Source organism: Choloepus didactylus, chromosome 18 (genome assembly GCF_015220235.1).
Source record: "Choloepus didactylus isolate mChoDid1 chromosome 18, mChoDid1.pri, whole genome shotgun sequence".
In the NCBI taxonomy this organism is placed as follows: domain Eukaryota; kingdom Metazoa; phylum Chordata; class Mammalia; order Pilosa; family Megalonychidae; genus Choloepus; species Choloepus didactylus.
The window spans coordinates 22,784,896-22,803,591 of NC_051324.1; the positions used below are offsets into that span (position 1 = coordinate 22,784,896).

At 46.6% G+C, this 18,696-nt stretch overlaps 1 protein-coding gene across 1 annotated transcript; it reads left to right on the forward strand.

The window, feature by feature from the left end:
• The first annotated feature begins 1,857 nt into the window (after window positions 1-1,857).
• On the forward strand, window positions 1,858-5,900 carry ERAL1 (Era like 12S mitochondrial rRNA chaperone 1). The gene is made up of 10 exons (XM_037808968.1): window positions 1,858-2,171; window positions 3,072-3,199; window positions 3,312-3,389; window positions 3,803-3,849; window positions 4,015-4,076; window positions 4,247-4,359; window positions 4,451-4,699; window positions 4,841-4,990; window positions 5,106-5,186; window positions 5,299-5,900. The coding sequence occupies exons 1-10, from the start codon at window positions 1,889-1,891 to the stop codon at window positions 5,419-5,421; spliced, it is 1,314 nt and encodes a 437-aa protein (XP_037664896.1). The 5' UTR covers window positions 1,858-1,888; the 3' UTR covers window positions 5,422-5,900.
• The last annotated feature ends 12,796 nt before the right edge of the window (window positions 5,901-18,696 follow it).

Here is an 18,696-nt window from a genome sequence, read left to right on the forward strand (position 1 = left end):
TAGTTGAAATGGCATTTCACCTACCTGTCCATCAAAAAAAGAGATCACTGGCCATCCCCCATATTTAGTGGCATCTTGTTCTCTGGGCACCCATATGCCCAAAGAACATCCAAAATATCATGTTCCAAAAGGCCTGTTCCTTTCACTAACAGAGCAGGCGGCCTGAAAGCTGGAGCCTGATGCCATTTGCAAACCATCCGTGTATTTGGCTGCCAGGCTCTTTCTGTCAGTCCCGTGTCACTTTCAACTTCACTGGTCACTAAACCTCCAACAGTAGCCTGGCCAGCTGGTTCTCACCATCCAACAATTCTCCCTCTGTTCTCTACCATCAATTTTTTCTTCTCTACTGGCTCACTGCCATAAGCAAACAAAAAATCTCCCACCTTAAAAAAAAAAAAAAAGGAAGGAAACCCTCTCTTAACTCTATTCCCCTCACTTCCTTTTCTCCTATTAGCCCCTTTTTCTCTGCTACCCTGGAAAGAGCTAACTATACTGTGTGTCCTTAATTCCTCTCCTCCCATTCTCACTTAAACCCACCCCATTCAGGCTTTCGCTCAAACCACTCTATACTAATGACTAGCACATGTTAAATCCAGGGATCAGTTCTCAATCCTCAACCTACTTGTTCCAACAGCACCATTTGACTAGTGAATTACTCCTCTCTTCCTGGAAACAACTTCTTTACCTCCTATCTTACAGGATGCTTCTTCTCAGTCTCCATGTGGGTTCTTCCTCCCTACCCCTTAATGCTGGAGTCCCCCTACCTCGGGGTAGTACTCCGACCTCCATTTAGTCTAGAAGTTCTTGGTCTTTGCAAATCACTCCCTTGGTGTGATCATCTATAAGCTTATAACTCCCAAATTTGTATCTCCAGCCCAGACTTCTCCTCTGCATTCCAGGCTTCTCCAACTGCCTATATGACATGTCAAATAGACATGTCAAACTTAACATGTCCAAAAATGAACTCCTGTTCTCTCCCTAAAAAAACTACTCCACCATAATCTTTCCTATCTCATTAATGGCAATTTCCTCACTCCTGTAGCTCAGGTAAAAAGATCTTGGTGTCATCTTTGATTCCTTTATGTCACACCCTACATCCAATCCATCAACAAATCACATATCAAGTTCCTGGAGCTGCTAAGATGGTCTGAGAGATCCTAGGTGGCGAAGCAGCTTCTTCTCCCTTTTGCAGGCTCTCTCATTTTATTGTTTTTTGTTTTTTTCTCCAGAGAGGAATGAACTCAGAGAAGAAATAGCAACCGAGGTTTACAGGAGGAGAATCGGGTCTGCTGCCCATACGGGAACACCACCTCCTACCTCGGGATGGTCTGGAGGAGGCCACACATTCCCACTGACCACTCCTTACAGGAGGCTCGCATAAAGCAAAGGTTCAGGCTGCCTGAGGCCGCCGGCGACCGCTAGACCAAGTCAATGTGACACTGGGAACAGGATCCGGCAGGCCTGAGTCTGGAAAGGACTAAACAGACCATGGGGACCGACGGAACAATTCTCGCTCCCACGCACACGACGGTTCTCCCTCTAACAGACAAGGTTTTCCAGGCTGGGTAAGGTCAGGAGCGAGTAGGAAGGTTTCTGCCGCTTGGCTTCGTGGGAGATGTAATCTTATATGAGGCAGGGCTAGAAGAGCATTTTACAAAGCTTTGGCACGAGAAGAATAAAATACGACTTTTACGGGAATCCAAAACGATCCTCACGCACTGGACTCCGCCAGTCTCGGGAGAGGCTCCTCCCCGGCCGACCTCCCGCATCCCGTGTGTCTCAGCTCTGCGGTGGGCAGATCTACCGCTCTCCTGCTCGCTGGTTTCCGGCCCCTCTGTCCAATCGTAGGAGCGCTCCTGGTCGGTTCCCGGAGTGCCTTGCGGTTGTGATGGCTGCCTCTGGCGGGCGCGGAACTCAGCTTCTCCGAGTGGCGATAGGGGTCTGGCAGCTGGGCTCCAACGCCGCGAACCACCGGGTGACCCGGCTTCTCTCGCTCTTGGGCTGTCCGCGGAGGTGCGTGTCCTGTCTCACAGGCGCCGCTTTCTCTGGTCCCCGCCTGGTCTCGGCCCCTCGCCGTTATGGCCAAGGCTCGGCCCTGGACCGCTTCCTCGGACTTGCTCAGCCCGACAGTTCGCTGACTCCTTGCGTCCCCGCCGTGTCCATGCACAGAGGTAAAGAGTCTAGATAGGGTACCCCGCCCATCCCAGTTTAGCACTGGAAGTCCGCAACTGGGAAAGTCACTTTCTGAAGTTGTCATCCTTGGCCCTGCATTATAGAAACAGATCTTGATCCCCCGAGAGAGGAGTGAATAGGGAAGGATCTCACAGGAGAGATCCCAGGTTCTACGAGTTTGTGAGGCAGAGGGAACCGATCCGGTTCTCTTATGAAAGAATACGAGATTGCAGATCCGGAGGTGAGGGAGAGTTGTGCATCTGTGCATCTGTGTGAAGTAAACTTGAGCCAGTAAATGCATGTTGAGCCCCATCTACTTTTCAAGATGCTGAGTTACACTTGGGAAATAAAGAGGACCCTCTAGTCTTTGAGTAGCATGGTTGGGAAGCCTAACATATAAACCAGTCATGGCAGTGTAATCTGATAAGGAGCTAATACAGAAAGACTAAGAAAACTTGCAGGGGCTTCACTGCACTCTTGTAGGATGAGGTGGTCAGAGCTGGAAGGCATTGCTGACTTTAAATAGTCTAGCTGTACTATCACGCAGGTACACACATTGACCAGGCACAGCTACCATTATTGAGTATCTGTTAAGTGCCAGGTATTGTACTAAGTGGTTTTACACAATTGCCAATTGGCAAAAGAAGATAAGTAGATAGTAGGTAGTATTAATATCATCTCCATTTTACATATGAGAAACCTGGGGGACTTAGGTTAAGAACTTGATAATATTGTCACATAAGCAAATTAAATGGTAAAACTAAGACTCAAACTCAGATCTCAGCTTTGACCTGGTGCACTAATCTTGTACCCTTACTCCCTTTGTAGGTGGGCAGAACAGAGTACCTGACAGGGAATCCAGATTCCACTGTCTCTCATATCCCTCCTCTCTTCCCCAGATGAGCAGGATCTCCTCTTGGTCCATCGCCCCAACATGCCTGAGAACCCCCGGGTCCTGCGGGTGGTCCTCCTAGGAGCCCCAAATGCAGGGAAATCAACACTCTCCAACCAGCTGCTGGGCCGAAAAGTATGCTGTACCCCAATCCTCTGCCCCTTTCATCTCTCACTTCTTGGTAGGCCTTCATGGGTGGCCCTTCAGGAGTCTGGGGCCTCACTTGGGACTTCTTTGTTCCTAACAGGTGTTCCCTGTCTCCAAGAAGGTGCACACCACTCGCTGCCAAGCCTTGGGGGTCATCACAGAGGAGGAGGTCCAGGTGGTGGGTACCTGCAAAGGAAGTCCTAGAAAAAGGACAGATGGTGAAGCTAATCTGGCTTCATGGGAGAAGCCTTAGCCCTTGGCCCAGAAGAAGATTCTTTAGACTCAGTTATCTGAGGGAGGGAAGGAGTCACCTCTTTCTTTACGCCTGGTGAAATTGGGTCTCACCCTCTAGCATCTAGGCAGTTATGTCTCCTTCCCTCTCTACTGCTTCCTAATCCTTTGTATATCCACAGTTCTCATCTTCCTCCCAGATCCTATCTAAAACTAAAGCAAAAATGGGGGATAAAAATAACTCAGCAACAGCTTGGCTAAGAGGGAAGGCAGGCTCTTGCCATCAAGTGTGGGCCCGCTCTCATTCCCCAGTCATAATCTTTCCTCCTGGGATCTGTGCATCTCTCTTCCTCATTTTAGATTCTGCTTGACACACCTGGACTCATCAGCCCCAGGAAACAGAAGAGGTAATGGTGGTGGCAACAGGTAGTGTTGGGGGAAAGGTGTTGAAGAGGGTTGGGAGATTCATGGGTGGTATTTAAGGGGTTGGAAAACTTCCTCACCACACCCTATTCCTCATCAGGAATGCCTCAACCAGGAGACTCTTACTGAGTGACAAATATCTCCCTCAGGCACCACTTGGAGCTCTCTTTGCTAGAAGATCCATGGAAGAGCATGGAATCTGCAGATCTAGGTTAGGCTCAGGATGGAAATCTGAAGCCCAATTTAAAGAGGTCATGGACCTTCATTCCTGGTAGTTTGGGGGTTGGGTATGGGTCAGAGCCCCTATAGTGGAAGTTTTTGTGGGGGGCGGGGGAAGAGTGATCATGTCCTTGTCCTCCTTCCTGCCCTGCCAACTTCCAGTTGTGGTTCTTGTGGATGTCTCAGACAAGTGGACTCGGAAACAACTTAGCCCCCAGGTGATCCAGTGCTTGACCCAGTTCTCCCAGGTCCCCAGCATCCTGGTCATGAACAAGGTGAGCACCCTCACCTGGGAAAGGGATCTACTGTCCTCCAAGGCCCCCGTCTTACTAACCATGCGCCCTCTGCCCATCCCCCCATTCCCAGGTAGATTGTCTGAAACAGAAGTCAGTTCTCCTGGAGCTCACGGCAGCCCTCACTGAAGGTGTGGTCAACGGCAAGAAGCTCACGATGAGACAGGCCTTCCGCTCACACCCTAGCACTCATTGTACCAGCCCAGTACCTAAGGGCCCAGATACACAGTCTATGGAAGGCTGTCAGAGGATTGGCTGGCCCCACTTCCAGGAGATCTTCATGTTGTCAGCCCTAAGCCAGGAAGATGTAAAAACACTAAAGGTCAGTTAGCCTTGGCCATAGCCTGGCTCTTGGTTTCCACTACCTGAAGACAGACTTCACAATTCCTCCTGGAAGCGAGAGTGAGTAGGAAAGGCCTGTTTGGGGCTGAGATGCCCACCTACTACTCCCTTGTGCCCACAGCAATACCTCCTGTCACAGGCCCGGCCTGGGCCCTGGGAGTTCCACAGTGAAGTCCTCACTAGCCAGACGCCTGAGGAGATCTGCACCAACATCATCCGGGAGAAGCTCCTAGAGTACCTGCCCCAGGAGGTGCCCTACAATGTACAGCAGGTGCAGGCAGTAAAGGGACCTGGGGGTTCTGCACCAGGCACACCCCGAAAGCAGTCAGCTGGATTCCAGAGAGGCAGGGTGTGGGCCTCACTAATCATGCTGTCTCCCTGTACAGAGGTTGGAGGTGTGGGAGGAAGGGCCAAGTGGGGAGCTGGTGATCCTACAGAAGCTTCTGGTGCCCAAAGAATCTCATATGGTAAGTGGGGCTAGGCTTGGAGGAAGGACCCAGGCTCTGTTAGGCAAGGGTTCTTCACTGCTTGGGAACCCTAAGGGCAGGACCATGTCCTTCTCTTTTAACCCACCCTCAGAGAATCCTGATTGGTCAGAAGGGGCACCTGATTGCCCAGATCGCACAGGAAGTGGGCCGAGACCTCATGGACATCTTCCTCTGTGATGTGAAGCTCCGCCTATCTGTGAAGCTCCTCAAGTGACCACCTCTACTGCTCCTCCCAGGGCATTCAGCCTAATTGCTAGTAGGAGCCACTGGCCAGGCCTCCCCTACCTAGGGGCCTGTAGGGACTGGTGAGGGGCATGGACATTGACTGATTGCTAGCTGGCCTGGTATTGCCAAGTCTGCACAGCCGTGTCTCTATTTGGAGAAAGGAATCAACCTTAGCTCAGTTCCCAGGTAGTTCTGCCTGGGGCCACATCTACATAAGCCTCAGAAGTTGCCCCCTTGGTGGAAGCAGTGCCACCCTGCCTCCAGCTGGCATTGAGCCCACAGTTTCTCCCTGAGTTGCCAGTTGTTAGCAGGGAGGAGATCTTTCTCCTCTCTCCTTATTTCCTCCACCTCAAAGCAATGTAAGAACCCATGTGTCAAGTGCCTCCCTCCTGCACCCTAAGTCCTTGCTCCCTACCACCCCATCCTTCTCCCCTGTCTTGGATGCTAATAAAGTCAAAGGAGAATAATTTCGATTCTCGTCTTTATTTCTTTAGAACACGAAAGAAAAAAACTTACCCATTCCCTCACCCCCACCCTCTTACTTGAGCTGGAGTCTCCCTCCCTTCCAGTAGTCTGCTCCAGGATCTTGAGCTCTCTTCTTGGCACGTTTTCTGGGCGCAGCAAGAGAACCGTTACCATTACTAAACTCAGTAATGGTAACGGTTTCCTCGCCATTCCCAAGTGCCCTGGCGGTCGGCTTTCTGGGATAGGCTGAGTGGTGAGTCTCTTGGACTTGCAGCGTCTCCCCTGCTCTCCTCGTCAGGCTCCAGAGCTGAAGGTACCCGGACTAGTACATCATCTATACTGTAGTGTCTCATCGCAAACTTACAGTATATGATGATATCCCAGCCAGGGCCCTGCAAGGGGCACAGGGAGCATGGCTTGGAGAGCACTGTGAGCAGTGAGAGCCAGGGGCTGGGGCACAGTAGGACAGGTCAGGGATGGACACACACAGAGCTCCCCTTCCCTCCTCCATACCTCCTGGGCCAGCAGTTCTTTGGTTATGTGATCAGGGACAGCCCAAGTGGTTGGAGGAAGAGACCTACTTAAACCAAACTGACTCAAAAGCAGAGGCCACCTGCAGAGGTGGGATCTGTTGGGATCTTTAAGGGACCCCATGCCAGAGCTAAATGAGCCAGGGATCACATAATGAAATGGAAGGTTCCCTCTGGTCAGAGCAGCAAGCAGACACCTAGAGGAGGGCACTTACCTGGAGCTGAAACTGCAGGCTGGGTAGAGGTTTGAATGTAGGGAGGTCCTCTCCCAGCCTGGCAGCTCAGGCCTCCAGCCTTTTAACCCCACTGGCCCCTCCCCTGGGTGGGGCACTTTTCCCAGTGCTAGAGAGCCTTGACTCTTAACCCTTCCCCTGCTGGACTCCTTGAGACACTGGCATTTCTCCCTAATAAGCTCTTCCATGGCACTCTTTTGTGGACCTTGCTAAGCCTAAGATCCACCCTTTGCTAACATCCCCAGCAAGCTGGTCACTACTGGACTGTGAAAGAGGAAAAAGAGCCTCACCGCCATCCTGTACGGTATAATCGCTGGTCAGAGGCCTGGTGGAAGGTTCCCAGATGGGAAATGTCAGAAGAATCACTGTAGGGCACAGAGGGTCCCGACAGCTGGACCTCTGTATCCTCTCTCTAGGGGAAGCTCACAGGAGCTTAATCTCAGCTTGGATTGTAGGCCCTGGGCCACAGGTCCCTGCCTCTGCTTGTGCTGAGCCCAGTGTTGCCAGACCTGGACAAGCAGAGTGACCCATCGTCTGCCTCTGCCCCGGCAAGTTCCCTCAGGTGGGGGGTGCTCCACTGGGAGACTTCAGGGCAGCTGAATGCCAAGCTCTTGTGGGAGCCAATATAAGTTTGGGGAGGGAGGGAGGCTGCTCTTCAGAGCTCAAGGTGCTTGAGGGGACTGGGCTTTACCCCTGGGGAAGGAAGTCTCCCTGGGCAGAAGCTCCACAAAGCAGGGCTCTGCTATTTTGACCCTCATTCTGAAGAACTCATCTGCTTCTGCTTCTCTGTTCCCTCCCTTCCTTTCCCCTATCTAGACAGTCTTCTCTGTGCTAGGAGGCCATTATACCCCCTCTACAGGGACCAACTAGGCCAGCTTAGGGCCACGCTCTTCCCACTGCTTGGCATGACCTTTCCTCCTCTAGTCTATAGTTGATTCCTGTTGCTTCTCCAGGTCTCCAAGTGTCACTTCCACAGGGAAGCCTTCCCTGGCTAGTTAAGTCCTGTTATGGGCTCATTTACTTGTATGATTATTCACATTAGGCAAACAATCACGAGACTGGTTTATTCACCAATGTGTCCGTAGCACGTAGCAGTGACTAAATAAGTGTTCGTGTTGAATGGCTGACACGTAGCTGACCTAGTGTAATGCAGGCAGCCAGACAAACCAAGGCTGTGGCTCACAGGCAAGTCATTTTCTCTTGGACCTTCCCTGTTTGCATTTATAAACAGAAATAATAATAACGGCACCCAGTTCACAGAGTCATTGTGAGAGCTGGCTGAGCTAATGCTGGTAGAGCTCTTAGCACCATGCTGGCCAGCAGGAGGAGTTCAAACAAGAGTTAATTCCCACCTTGTCCTCCCCCCTTGGTGGGGGTGTGGGTTGGGTGTGTGCACTGAAGGCCACAGTGAGGCCTGTTGAATGTCTCTGGAAGCATATGGAAATATTTCCGAAAGGAGCTCAGGACCATTGAGAGAGCCCAGATTTAGAGATGACAGGCCCGAATGACAGTCCCCGCTCTACTTCATCCAGCTCTATGATTTTGGAGCAGGGGCTCTCAGCCTCAGTTTCCTTAAATGTCAAAATGGAAGCTTTCAATACCTACCTCATGTGATGATTATGAGGTTTATATGAGTACCTGTATCAGACTCCCAGGCCAGAGCCTAATACCTACCAAACAAATGCCAGTTTCCTTCCCTCCTCCTTCCCTCTGTCTCCCACTAGCTGAGTGACCAGGAGCAAACTTCTTCTTCTCTGAGCTTCAGTTGGTCATCTACAGCTCACCAAATTGTAAGAACCCAGCGAGAAATGTGGATGAGAAACATTTTTAACCCCAGAATTATGTCTGCTTCCCCCTGCCTACGGCCCCTTTTTCTGCCCTGTGAGCCCACATGCCCGGCCACGTCTACTCAAAGTCACCACAGACAGCTCAGGCTCCTTCAGTGGAGTGAGGTGCTTGGTGCTCCAGGGCCAAACTTCATGCCACCCAGTGCCTAGACGTCTACCTAGACCCTGGAGACCAAGTCCCAACGTGAGCATTAACAGAAGCCAGGGAGCCTGGAGGGAGAGGAGTGGGATAGCTAGCCAGGGATCCTGGCTGGGGTGGGGGCAGCTGTGATCAGGGTGTGTGGGCTGGAGGCGAGTCTGGGCCTGGGTGGGGAAGTCTGGGAGTCCTGATAAACCAGCTTTGGGCTATCAGGGTGGGGGCCCAGTACCTTCTGCTTATCGAGAGAGATCCTGCAGGGGCCAAAGCAGGACCTGAGGATGCTTCCCTCCCAGGGGCGTCTTCCTGGGTAGCCACTCTTACATCCCTCTGCCCACCTAGAGCTCTGCAGGGAATCGGGATAAGAGGCCCTCTCCCTTTCTGCAAATTCCATAGAGACAAGAATTCTGCCCCTTGCCTGACTGGTGTGGGGGTGGGAGATGGGATCCAGGTCCTCAGGCCAGCCTGGCATTCTGACAGGCTTTTGCTTCGGGTCTGGAGCTCCCTGACTTTCCTGAGGCCAGTGTGGGCTAGTCTGGGACCTTATCCTTCTGAAGTTGAACTCAAATCCCTGACACTGCAGCTTCTTGACTTCAGACCTTCTTTGGATTAAGTCCTTAAACCATATGGTGAATTATGAAGTTAGGGTGGTCATATCTGGAAGGTTCCCTCAAAATCATGGGGTTCAAATCCATCATTTATATAGGAGAGGAAACTAAGGGCACAGAGAGGGGGAATCATCCAAAGTTTCAGGGTTCCCTCTACCTCTCAGCATCAAGGAACCCATGACCCTTAGAGGAACAGGAGGGCAGCAGCAGACACCCACAGACACACAGACACACATAACATGTAGAACCCACAGACACACACGTGAACAAAGCTCACATATATACATATACACAACACACAGACATACACAACATACACATTAAAAAATAAATTCAGTCAATAAAATTACTTTTATTTTACTAAGTTTCGTGAAATCAATATTTTGTACAAAAATAAAAGAAGGGCAAGACATTGTTCATTCATTGCTTTGTGGTCATATGTCTCACATTAGTCCGCAGCAAAACTCGTCCTGGAGTCAAGGACTTGGAGAAGTCCTGGGGAGGTTCTTGCTCTCCTGTTTTGCCTTAGATACAGGAAACCCAAAGCAAGAGCTGGGTGTGGATCTAAGAGTTTAACGGGTATGAAAAAGGAAAGCTGGGAAAAGTGTTCCAGTCCTCACTCTCCATTTGGTAAACAGGGCTTGAGATTTGGGGAGTTGTCAGAGATGATGGCTGGTTATGGCCTGTTTATCCCAGCTCAGTTCATATTAACCAGTCTGTGATGCTTTTAACCCTCCCTAACATTTGCCCTGCTATGTCCAGGCTTTGGACCTGCTTTTGCTGTTTCCTTCATCACACTGTGGTGAATTCATCTGATCATTTTGTTTGTCCCCACCCACGTGGTGAGCAGGGGCTAGTCGGATTATCTCTGTGGCCCTAGCACCCATCCTGGGCCTTGTCCTGGGGGATGCTCAGAGAATGTCTTACACTGAACAGATGCTAACCCCTGGAAACACGACCCACGTGTGCCCAATTTCCCTTACACTCCTCATGTCTTTGAGATCCACAAACAAGTGTGCATGTTGAGAAGTGCACCCAGATGTTCCTGGAGCCCTTCTACGGAGTGGCGTCCTAGGAATGGCTTCTCCAGGGTTCTGCCAATTTCCATCAGTCTCCAAAAGATGACTGCTTGCCACTTTACAGCTAGTGAAAATGAGGCTCGGGGAGGAAATGCTTGGTCCTGCGTCACAGTAAAGGGCATAGGACTACCGCTGTGCCCTCCAGACCCCAGACCCTGGGCTTTGTACACCAACTTTAGAATGAGGTTGATTTTGTGTGTATGTGTGTGTCTTTGGGGCCTTTTTGAGTTTCTGAGCATACTGCTTACTTCATCTCTCTGAGCCTGAGTCTTCTTGTCTATAAAATAGGGATGGCAGTAATACCTACCTTGCAAAATCCTTGGAAAGACTGAGAAAGAATGTGTGCGAAAGTCCTTGCCTAATACAGGAACCCCCTCCTTGCTTCCACTTCCTCAGGCTCCACCCATCCTTCCCATGACTTTTTTTTTTTAATATTCGTTTTATTGAGATATAGTCACATACCACACAGTCATACAAAACAAATCGTACATTCGATTGTTCACAGTACCATTACATAGTTGTACATTCATCACCAAAATCAATCCCCGACACCCTCATTACCACACACACAAAAATAACCAGAATAAGAATTCAAGTGAAAAAGAGCAACTAAAGTAAAAAAGAACACTGGGCGCCCTTGTCTGTTGGTTTGTTTGTTTGTTTCCTTCCCCCACCCTTCCACTCATCCATCCACAAACTAGACAAAGGGGAGTGTGATCCCCATGGCCCCCCCCAATCCCACTGTCCCCCCTCATAAGCCACATTTTTATACAATTGCCCATGACTTTTTGAGCCTCTTCCGCAGGCTGCCCTTGCCAGCTCCAACCAGCAACAATTCTCGTTCCTTTTTCTGACCTCTGGCAGCCTGTGAGCCAGGCCCCCACATGAAGCGTGGTCTGGAATCACGGGCTGTCCTTGGTGCAAACCATAGCCTCGCCTTGTGGGGCTCGGGAGTGAAGTTCTTGCTAGTCTTCCAGCCCTCCGGCCCGGGATGGACTCAGAGGCCAGAAGGGAAAAACACGGTTTGGATTTGTCGAGTTCCAGCTCCACCACTAACTGCTGAGCGACACTGGGCCCTGCCCTCAAACTTGGAGTCTCAGCTTCCTTATCAGTGAAACGGGGTTAGAATGTCTACTTTTACTTGAAAGTGGTTGAAATGGGAAATGATGTGTTATATATGTGCTAACACAATCAAAATTAAAAGGATACAACAAAAAAGTCTACTTTTCCCTGATTGTTGTGAACATGAAACGAGATAGTAGAGGTGGAAATTCCTAAGGTAGAGCTAGCTCATAAACAACAGGAACTCAACAAATGCCAGGCTCCTTCTGTTCTGGCTTGCCTGCTTGTCCTCCCCAAAGGGGCATGTACCCATTGCACCCTCTCAGATACCTGGACAGCTGCACATGATGGTGCACCACTTGCACACCTGCCCAGGCACATATTGAGTAAGAAATGGAAATCTTCCCTTAAACACCTCCCCTAGTCCCAGATCCTGTTCTCTGGGGTCAGTTGGGACCCTATGTCTAGACTCTTAGTCATGACCTCTCCAGTCTCCAGGCACAGCTCTGAATACCTGTGGGGTGGGAAAGGATCCCCAGGGAGTCTGGGTGTCCTCCCTCCTCAATCCTTCCCCTGCCATCAGCCAGGCCCTTACCTCCCTCCCTCCCTGTCAGGACAACCTGTGAGCTTCACAGCTGCTGTGGAGGAGATAAGAGGCCTGGATTATCAGGCCAGACAGGGCTCCTTGCTGACAGTTCCCTCCCACCCAGAGCCAAAAGGCCCAGAGCTCTTAACCCTCTCTGTGCTGGGCCCTCAGGCCTAAGGACGGAGAATATCAGGGAAGGTAAGTGGCCTTGTGCCCCCTACACCCAGTTCCCTGAGTGTGAGAACAGCATCAGCTTTGACCCCCAGGAGCTGAGGCTGCACTCTGGGCCCTTTCCTGCACCGTCCTGGGTCCATAGCAGCCCAGGGCAAGGAGGAGCAGCCCGGACAGGGCTTGAGGGCTCAGGCAGACAGCCATACACTATCCACTCCCTACACCTCCAGGGTGACCCAGGAGTCAGGGGCCTGATCTCCTCACAGGGGTAGTCCTTCCATTGCAGCGTGGGTGTTGGTGCATCTCTGCCTCCTTCCTCCAACACACGCCATTGCCCCTTTCTCCTCTCCTGCATCCCTCAAGCCTCCTTCATTGAGGCCCCTGGCCCTCTTCCAGACCAACTGCCTTTCTCTGAGCCCTTCTGGTCCTCTCCTCTGGCTAACTACTCTCTTTGACACTAAGGCCAGCCTGGACATCTCCTAGTAGGGCCCCCATTGCACCCACCCACATTCCCTTTCCCTCGGGTAAACAGGAACTGGTAAAGAGGTCAGGGGGTTCAGAGTCTGGGAGCCTGGGTTCAAGTCCTGGTCCTGTATCAGGCACTTTCTGTGTGACCTTGGGCAAGTCCTTTCACCTCTCTACTCCCTAGTTTCCTCATTTATAAAATGGGGCAGTAGCTATTTTCACAGGGCTGACTCATGAATTAAATGAGTAAAATATATATATATATAATTTTAGCAATCAGTTGGAAAAGAAAGTAAAAAGCTGGGGGGAAAATAAGGAAGAAAAATGCTTGTGAGAGGGCTTTTATAGGCCAACTACCAATCAAATAATACTACCTGCCAAGGGATTACGAAAGGCCAGGCCTGGTGCTGCTCATGTGCTGTGTCATTTGATCCTTCTAACAGCCCCGACTACGGACTATGGACCTCTAAACACTGGAGCGTCTCTGGCTCAGTCTTGGGGTCTCTTTTCTGTCCACACACATTCCTTTGCTGATCTCTTCTGGCCCCTGGCTTTAAAGACCACCCCTAGTGACCCCCTAATCCATGTCTCAGCCCAAACCTCTCCCCTGAACTCCTAATTTATAGAATGAAACTCTTCCTCATTAATTTATCTAATAGGCACCTCAGACCTAATATATCCAAAACCAAATATGTCCCAACCCAAAAATTGAGGTCCTCATCCCTGCTAAACCTGTTCCTTCAACTGTTTTTCCCATTTGAGTAAATGGCAACTCCATTTTTCCAGTCAGGCCAAAAGCCCTGGAAGCATTTTTTTTTTCCAAATAAACTTTTTATTGAAGTATAACACAATTGAAAAAGTGCACAAGTCGTAAATGAATTATCACAAAGTGAACCCACCCTTGTGATCACCTCCCAGGTGAAAAAACGAAACCCTCCCAGGAGCCTCCCGGGTCTCCTCTCTCAGTCATTCCCCTCCCCCCTCCCCAAAGGTGACCTCTATCCTGACTTGTAACACCGTATCTCAGCTTTACCTGTTTTTGAACTTCCTATGATGGAATTGTACAATAACAATATGTATTACTTTACATCTGGCTACTTTTGCTCCTACTATGTTTGTGAGACTCATTTCAACTGTTGCACTTAGCAGGAGTTGGTTAATTTTCATCACTGCAGAGTATTCCATTTTGTGAATATACTGCACTTCATTCATTCTACCATTATTGAAATTTGGGTTGTCTGAATTTGGGGGGTATTAATAATAATAATGCTGCTTTTGAACATTCTTATACACATATGTATATATCTGTTGGTAGTGGAATTGTTGGGTCAAGGAGAATGCATGTATTCAACTTTAGTAGATTCTGACAAACAAGTTTTCAAAGTGGTTGTATTGATACACATTTCCACCAGCAGTGAATGAAAGGTCCAATTTCTACGCATCCTAAACTACACTTGATATCATCACTCTTTTCCATTTTAGTTATGCTAGTGAGTGTGTAGTGAGATATTGTGGTTTTAATTCACATTTCTTTGATGATTAGTGAAGCCTCCATCCCTCCCAGCACTAGGTAACCACTACTCCACTTTCTGTCTCTATGAATTTGCCTATTCTATATATTTCATGTAAACAGAATCTTATAATGAGTTGTCTTTTGTGACCGGCTTCTTTCCCGCAGCATAATGTCCTCAAGGTTCATCTATGTTGAAGGCATTCTTGATTCCTCTTTGTCTCTTGCTCACATCTGTCAGCAAGTCCTGTTGCTTCTACCTTCAAAATAAATCTGGAATCTGAGTGCTTATCAGTACAGGTTGCCATCATATTTCACCTGTTCTATTGCGTTGCTGGTGAAAAGCAACAGGTCTCCCTGCTACTTCCCTTACCCCTCTTCGATGTATTCTCAGCAAGGCAGTCACTGTGATCTTTGAATTGGATTATTTTTGCATTACTGATTTCAAAAGTTTTTTTTTTAATGTCATATACAGGATGCAAGTCCTTTGTTAGATATATGTATTGTGAATTTTTTTCTGTCTGTGGCTTGCCTTCCATTTTAAGTTTTTTTGATGAACAGAGATTTTTATTTTGATGTTTAAATTTACTGATTTTTTATTTTATAATTAATGCTTTTTTTGCTTTTTTTTTTTGGTCCTAAGAAATCTTTACCTAACCCTAACCTAAGGTCATTAAAAAATTCCCCTCTTGTAATACCTGAAGCTGTTGAACTGCAACCCAATGACCTTGATTCTTGAAGACAATTGTGTAATCGTGTAACTTGCATAATGTGACTGTGTGGTTGTGAAAACCTTGTGGCTCACACTTCCTTTATCCAGTGTATGGACAGATGAGTGGAAAAATGGGGACAAAAATTAGATGAAGGATAGGGTGGGATGGAGGGGATGGAAAGATTTAGGTGTTCTTTTTTGCTTTTATTTTTATTTTGGAGTAAGGAAAAGGTTCAAAAATTGATTCTGGTGATGAATGCACAAATGTATGATAGTGCTCTGAATAATTTATTGTACGCTGTGGATGACTGTAGGGTGTGTGACTATATCTCAATTAAACTGTATATAAAAAAAGTAAATGAACAATGGAGAGGAGGAGGAGAATGGGATGTTTTGGATGATCTTTTTATTTTTATCTTTATTTTATTTTTTGGAGTAATGAAAATGTTCAAAGATTGATTGTAGTGATGAATGCACAACTATACAATGATACTGTGAAAACTGATTGTACACTTTGAATGATTGCGTGTTATGTAATTATATCTCAATAAAATTGCATTAAAAAATTCCCCTCTTATTCTATAAGGTTTTTGGCTCATGTTTTACACCTAGGTCTATGATCTATCTCAAACTAATTTTGGTATATGGAGTGAGGTAGGGGTAGAGATTCTATTTTTTTCCCAGTTACCCAGTTGCTCTAGCACTATTTGTTGAAAGGATTTTCCTTTCTCTTGAATTGCCTTTGTGCCTAGAGAGATGTTTTAAAATGTGTCAGATTATGTCACTCCTCTGTTCAAAACCCTTCAGTGGTTTCTTATGCCAGTTTGGATATATTATGTCCCCCAAAGTGACATGTTCTTTAATGCAGTCTTGTAGGAGCAAACATGTTAGCATTGATTAGGTTGGAATCTTTTGATTGAGTATTTCCATGGAGATGTGACTCAATCAACTGTGGGCAAGATCTTTGATTGGATGATTTCTATGGAGGTGTTACCCCACCCATTCAGGGTGGGTCTCATTAAATCACTGCAGACCTACAAAAGAGTTCACAGACAGAAGGAGCTCAAAGCAGCTAAGAGTGATATTTTAGAGACCAGCTGAGAGAAACATTTTGGAGACAGCCACTGAAAGCAGACTTTTGCTGACACTTGGAAATGCTAGCACAGAGTTTGCTCTGGAGAAGCCGAGAGGGCAAAATGCCCCAACAGCAACAATTTGAAGAATCACAGGAGCTGAAAGAGGAGCTGAAACACAACCCGGGAACAGCAGGTGCCAGCCATGTGCCTTCCCAGCTAACAGGTTTTCCCGACGCCATTGACCTTCCTTTGGTGAAGGTATACTTGTGTTGAAGTCTTAATTTGGACATTTTCATGGCTTTCAACTGCAAATTTGTAACCAAATAACCCTCCTGTATAAAAGCCAATCCATTTCTGGTGTTTTGCAAAATGGCAGCATTGGCAAACTGGAACATTTCCCATCTCAGAGTAAAGGCCAAAATATATTCTATAGGGTTCTAAGTGACCTGGAAGCAGATTTCATTACAGACGTCATCTACTAATACTCTCTCATTCGCTTCTAAACTCTGACCTCCTTGCTGTTCTTTGATTGTGCCAGACACCTCAGGGATTTTGGATGGAATGCTTTTCCCTCAAATATCTGCCTGGCTCCCTCCTTTATTTTCTTCAGTGCCACCTTCTCAATGGGACCTTCCTTGGAAACCCTAAAATTTCAGCACCCCCCAAACTTCCTATTAATTTATCTGCTTTATTTTCCTCCTTAATAACTTAGCATTAGCTCACATACTGTATATTTAATTTTTATTGCTTATTATGTTTCCCCTACCTGAGTATAAGCTCCAAAATCAGGGATTTTTTGTTTTTTTCAGCTAGACTACTGCTTATTTATAATGGGACTGCCAGGTCATCCCATTATTGCTAAAACATCTTTCCTATGGAAAAAAATTAAGGCTTTCTATAGGCCAGCTAGACTGGGCACCACAGTGAGTAAAAAGTAGCTGTCAGTAGTGTAAAATGGCCTCATTTCTTCAAACTTTTTCCATTCCTTTTTTTAAAAAAAAAGTTTTATTGAGATATATTCACATACCATACAATCCATCCAAAGTGTAAAATCAATTCACAGAGTTGTGCTTTCATCACCACAATCAATTTTAGGACATTTTCATTACTCCAAAAACAAAAACCCCTCAGCAATCACCTCTCAATCCCTCTATCCTTCCCCAGCCCTAAATAACCACTAATCTATTTCTGTCTCTCTATATTTATTTATATTTACATTTCATATAAGTGGAATCATGAAATATGTAGTAGTTTGTGTCTGGTTTCTTTCACTTAGCATAATTTTTTTAAATTATTTTTTTAAATTAGAGAAGTTGTAGGTTTATAGAGAAGTCATACAAAAAATACAGTGTTCCCATATACACCCCTATTGTTGACACACTTTTCATTATTGTGGTACCTTTGTTACAATTGATGAAAGAATATTAAAATAGTACTATTAACTATAGCCCTTAATTTACACTAGGTGTATTTTCTCCCATATACCACTCTATTATTAACACCATGTATTAGTGTCGCATATTTGTTTTAATTCGTGAGAGAACATTCTTATGTTCACCATTATATGGTCCCATGTTTTATCTTCTTTTATTCTAGTATCATACAAACCCCAAATTTCCCCCTTTCAACCCCATTCACATACATAATTCAGCACTGTTAGTTACACTCACAGTAATGTGCTACCATCACCACCACACATTTCCAAACCTCTACAGTCAACCTAAGCATCAGCTCCCCATTCTCTACCCCCAGTGTAGCTCCTGGTAACCTGTATTCTACATTCTAACTCTATGAGTTTGCTTATTATAATTAGCTCATATCAGGGAGAGCATACAAAATATGACCTTTTGTATATGGCTTAATTTCACTCAGCATGTCCTCAAGTAATATCCTTTAAAGTCAGGAAGTGAGAGTCATCCAAATTTGTCCTTCTTTTTCAAGATGTTTTTGGCTATAAGGGGCCCCTTACCCCTCCAAATACATTTTTAATGCAATTTTATTGAGATAATATTCACAAAGCCTGGAAACCATCTGAAGTCTATAAACAATCCCTCCAAATAAATTTGACAATTGGTTTTTCCATTTCTGCAAAGTAGGCTGTTGGAATTTTTATTAGATTGTGTTGAATCTGTAAATCATTTTGGGTAGAATTGCTATCTTAACGATATTTCGTCTACCAATCCACGAATACGGAATGTCCTTCCATTTATTTAGGCCTTCTTTGATTTCTTTTAGCAATGTTTTGTAGTTCTCTGTGTGTAAGTCCTTTATATCCTTGGTTAAATTTATTCCTAGATATACCTGTATTTGATTCTTTTACGTGCCACTGTAAATGGCATTTTTTTCTTGATTTCCTCCTCAGATTGCACGTTATTAGTGTATAATAACACTACTGATTTTTGTGTTGTGTGTTGATCTTGTATTCTGCCACTTCGCTGAACTCATTTGCTCTAACAGCTTTGTTGTCAATTTTTCAGGACTTTCTAGATATAGGATCATAGCATCTGCAAATAGTGAAATTTTTACTTTTTCCTTTCCAATTTGGATGCATTTTTTTTTTCTTGCCTAACTACTCTAGGTAGAACTTCTAGCACAATACTGAATGACAGTGGTGACAGTGGGCATCTTTGTCTTGTTCCAGATCTCAGAGGGAAAGCTTTCAGTCCTTCACCATTGAGTATGATGTTCGTTGTGGGTTTTTCATATAAGCCCTTTATTATGTTGAGGAAGTTTCCTTTTATTCCTATCTTTTGAAGTGTTTTTATCAAGAAAGGATGATGGATT

What these genes read in the sequence shown, in the direction of transcription:
- ERAL1 (XM_037808968.1), top strand. Translation starts at nt 1,889, where the DNA reads ATGGCTGCCTCTGGCGGGCGCGGAACTCAGCTTCTCCGAGTGGCGATA. An exon ending in CGCCGTGTCCATGCACAGAG is followed by an intron (nt 2,172 to 3,071) that starts GTAAAGAGTCTA and finishes TCTCTTCCCCAG; the next exon opens with ATGAGCAGGATCTCCTCTTG. An exon ending in CATGGAATCTGCAGATCTAG is followed by an intron (nt 4,077 to 4,246) that starts GTTAGGCTCAGG and finishes GCCAACTTCCAG; the next exon opens with TTGTGGTTCTTGTGGATGTC.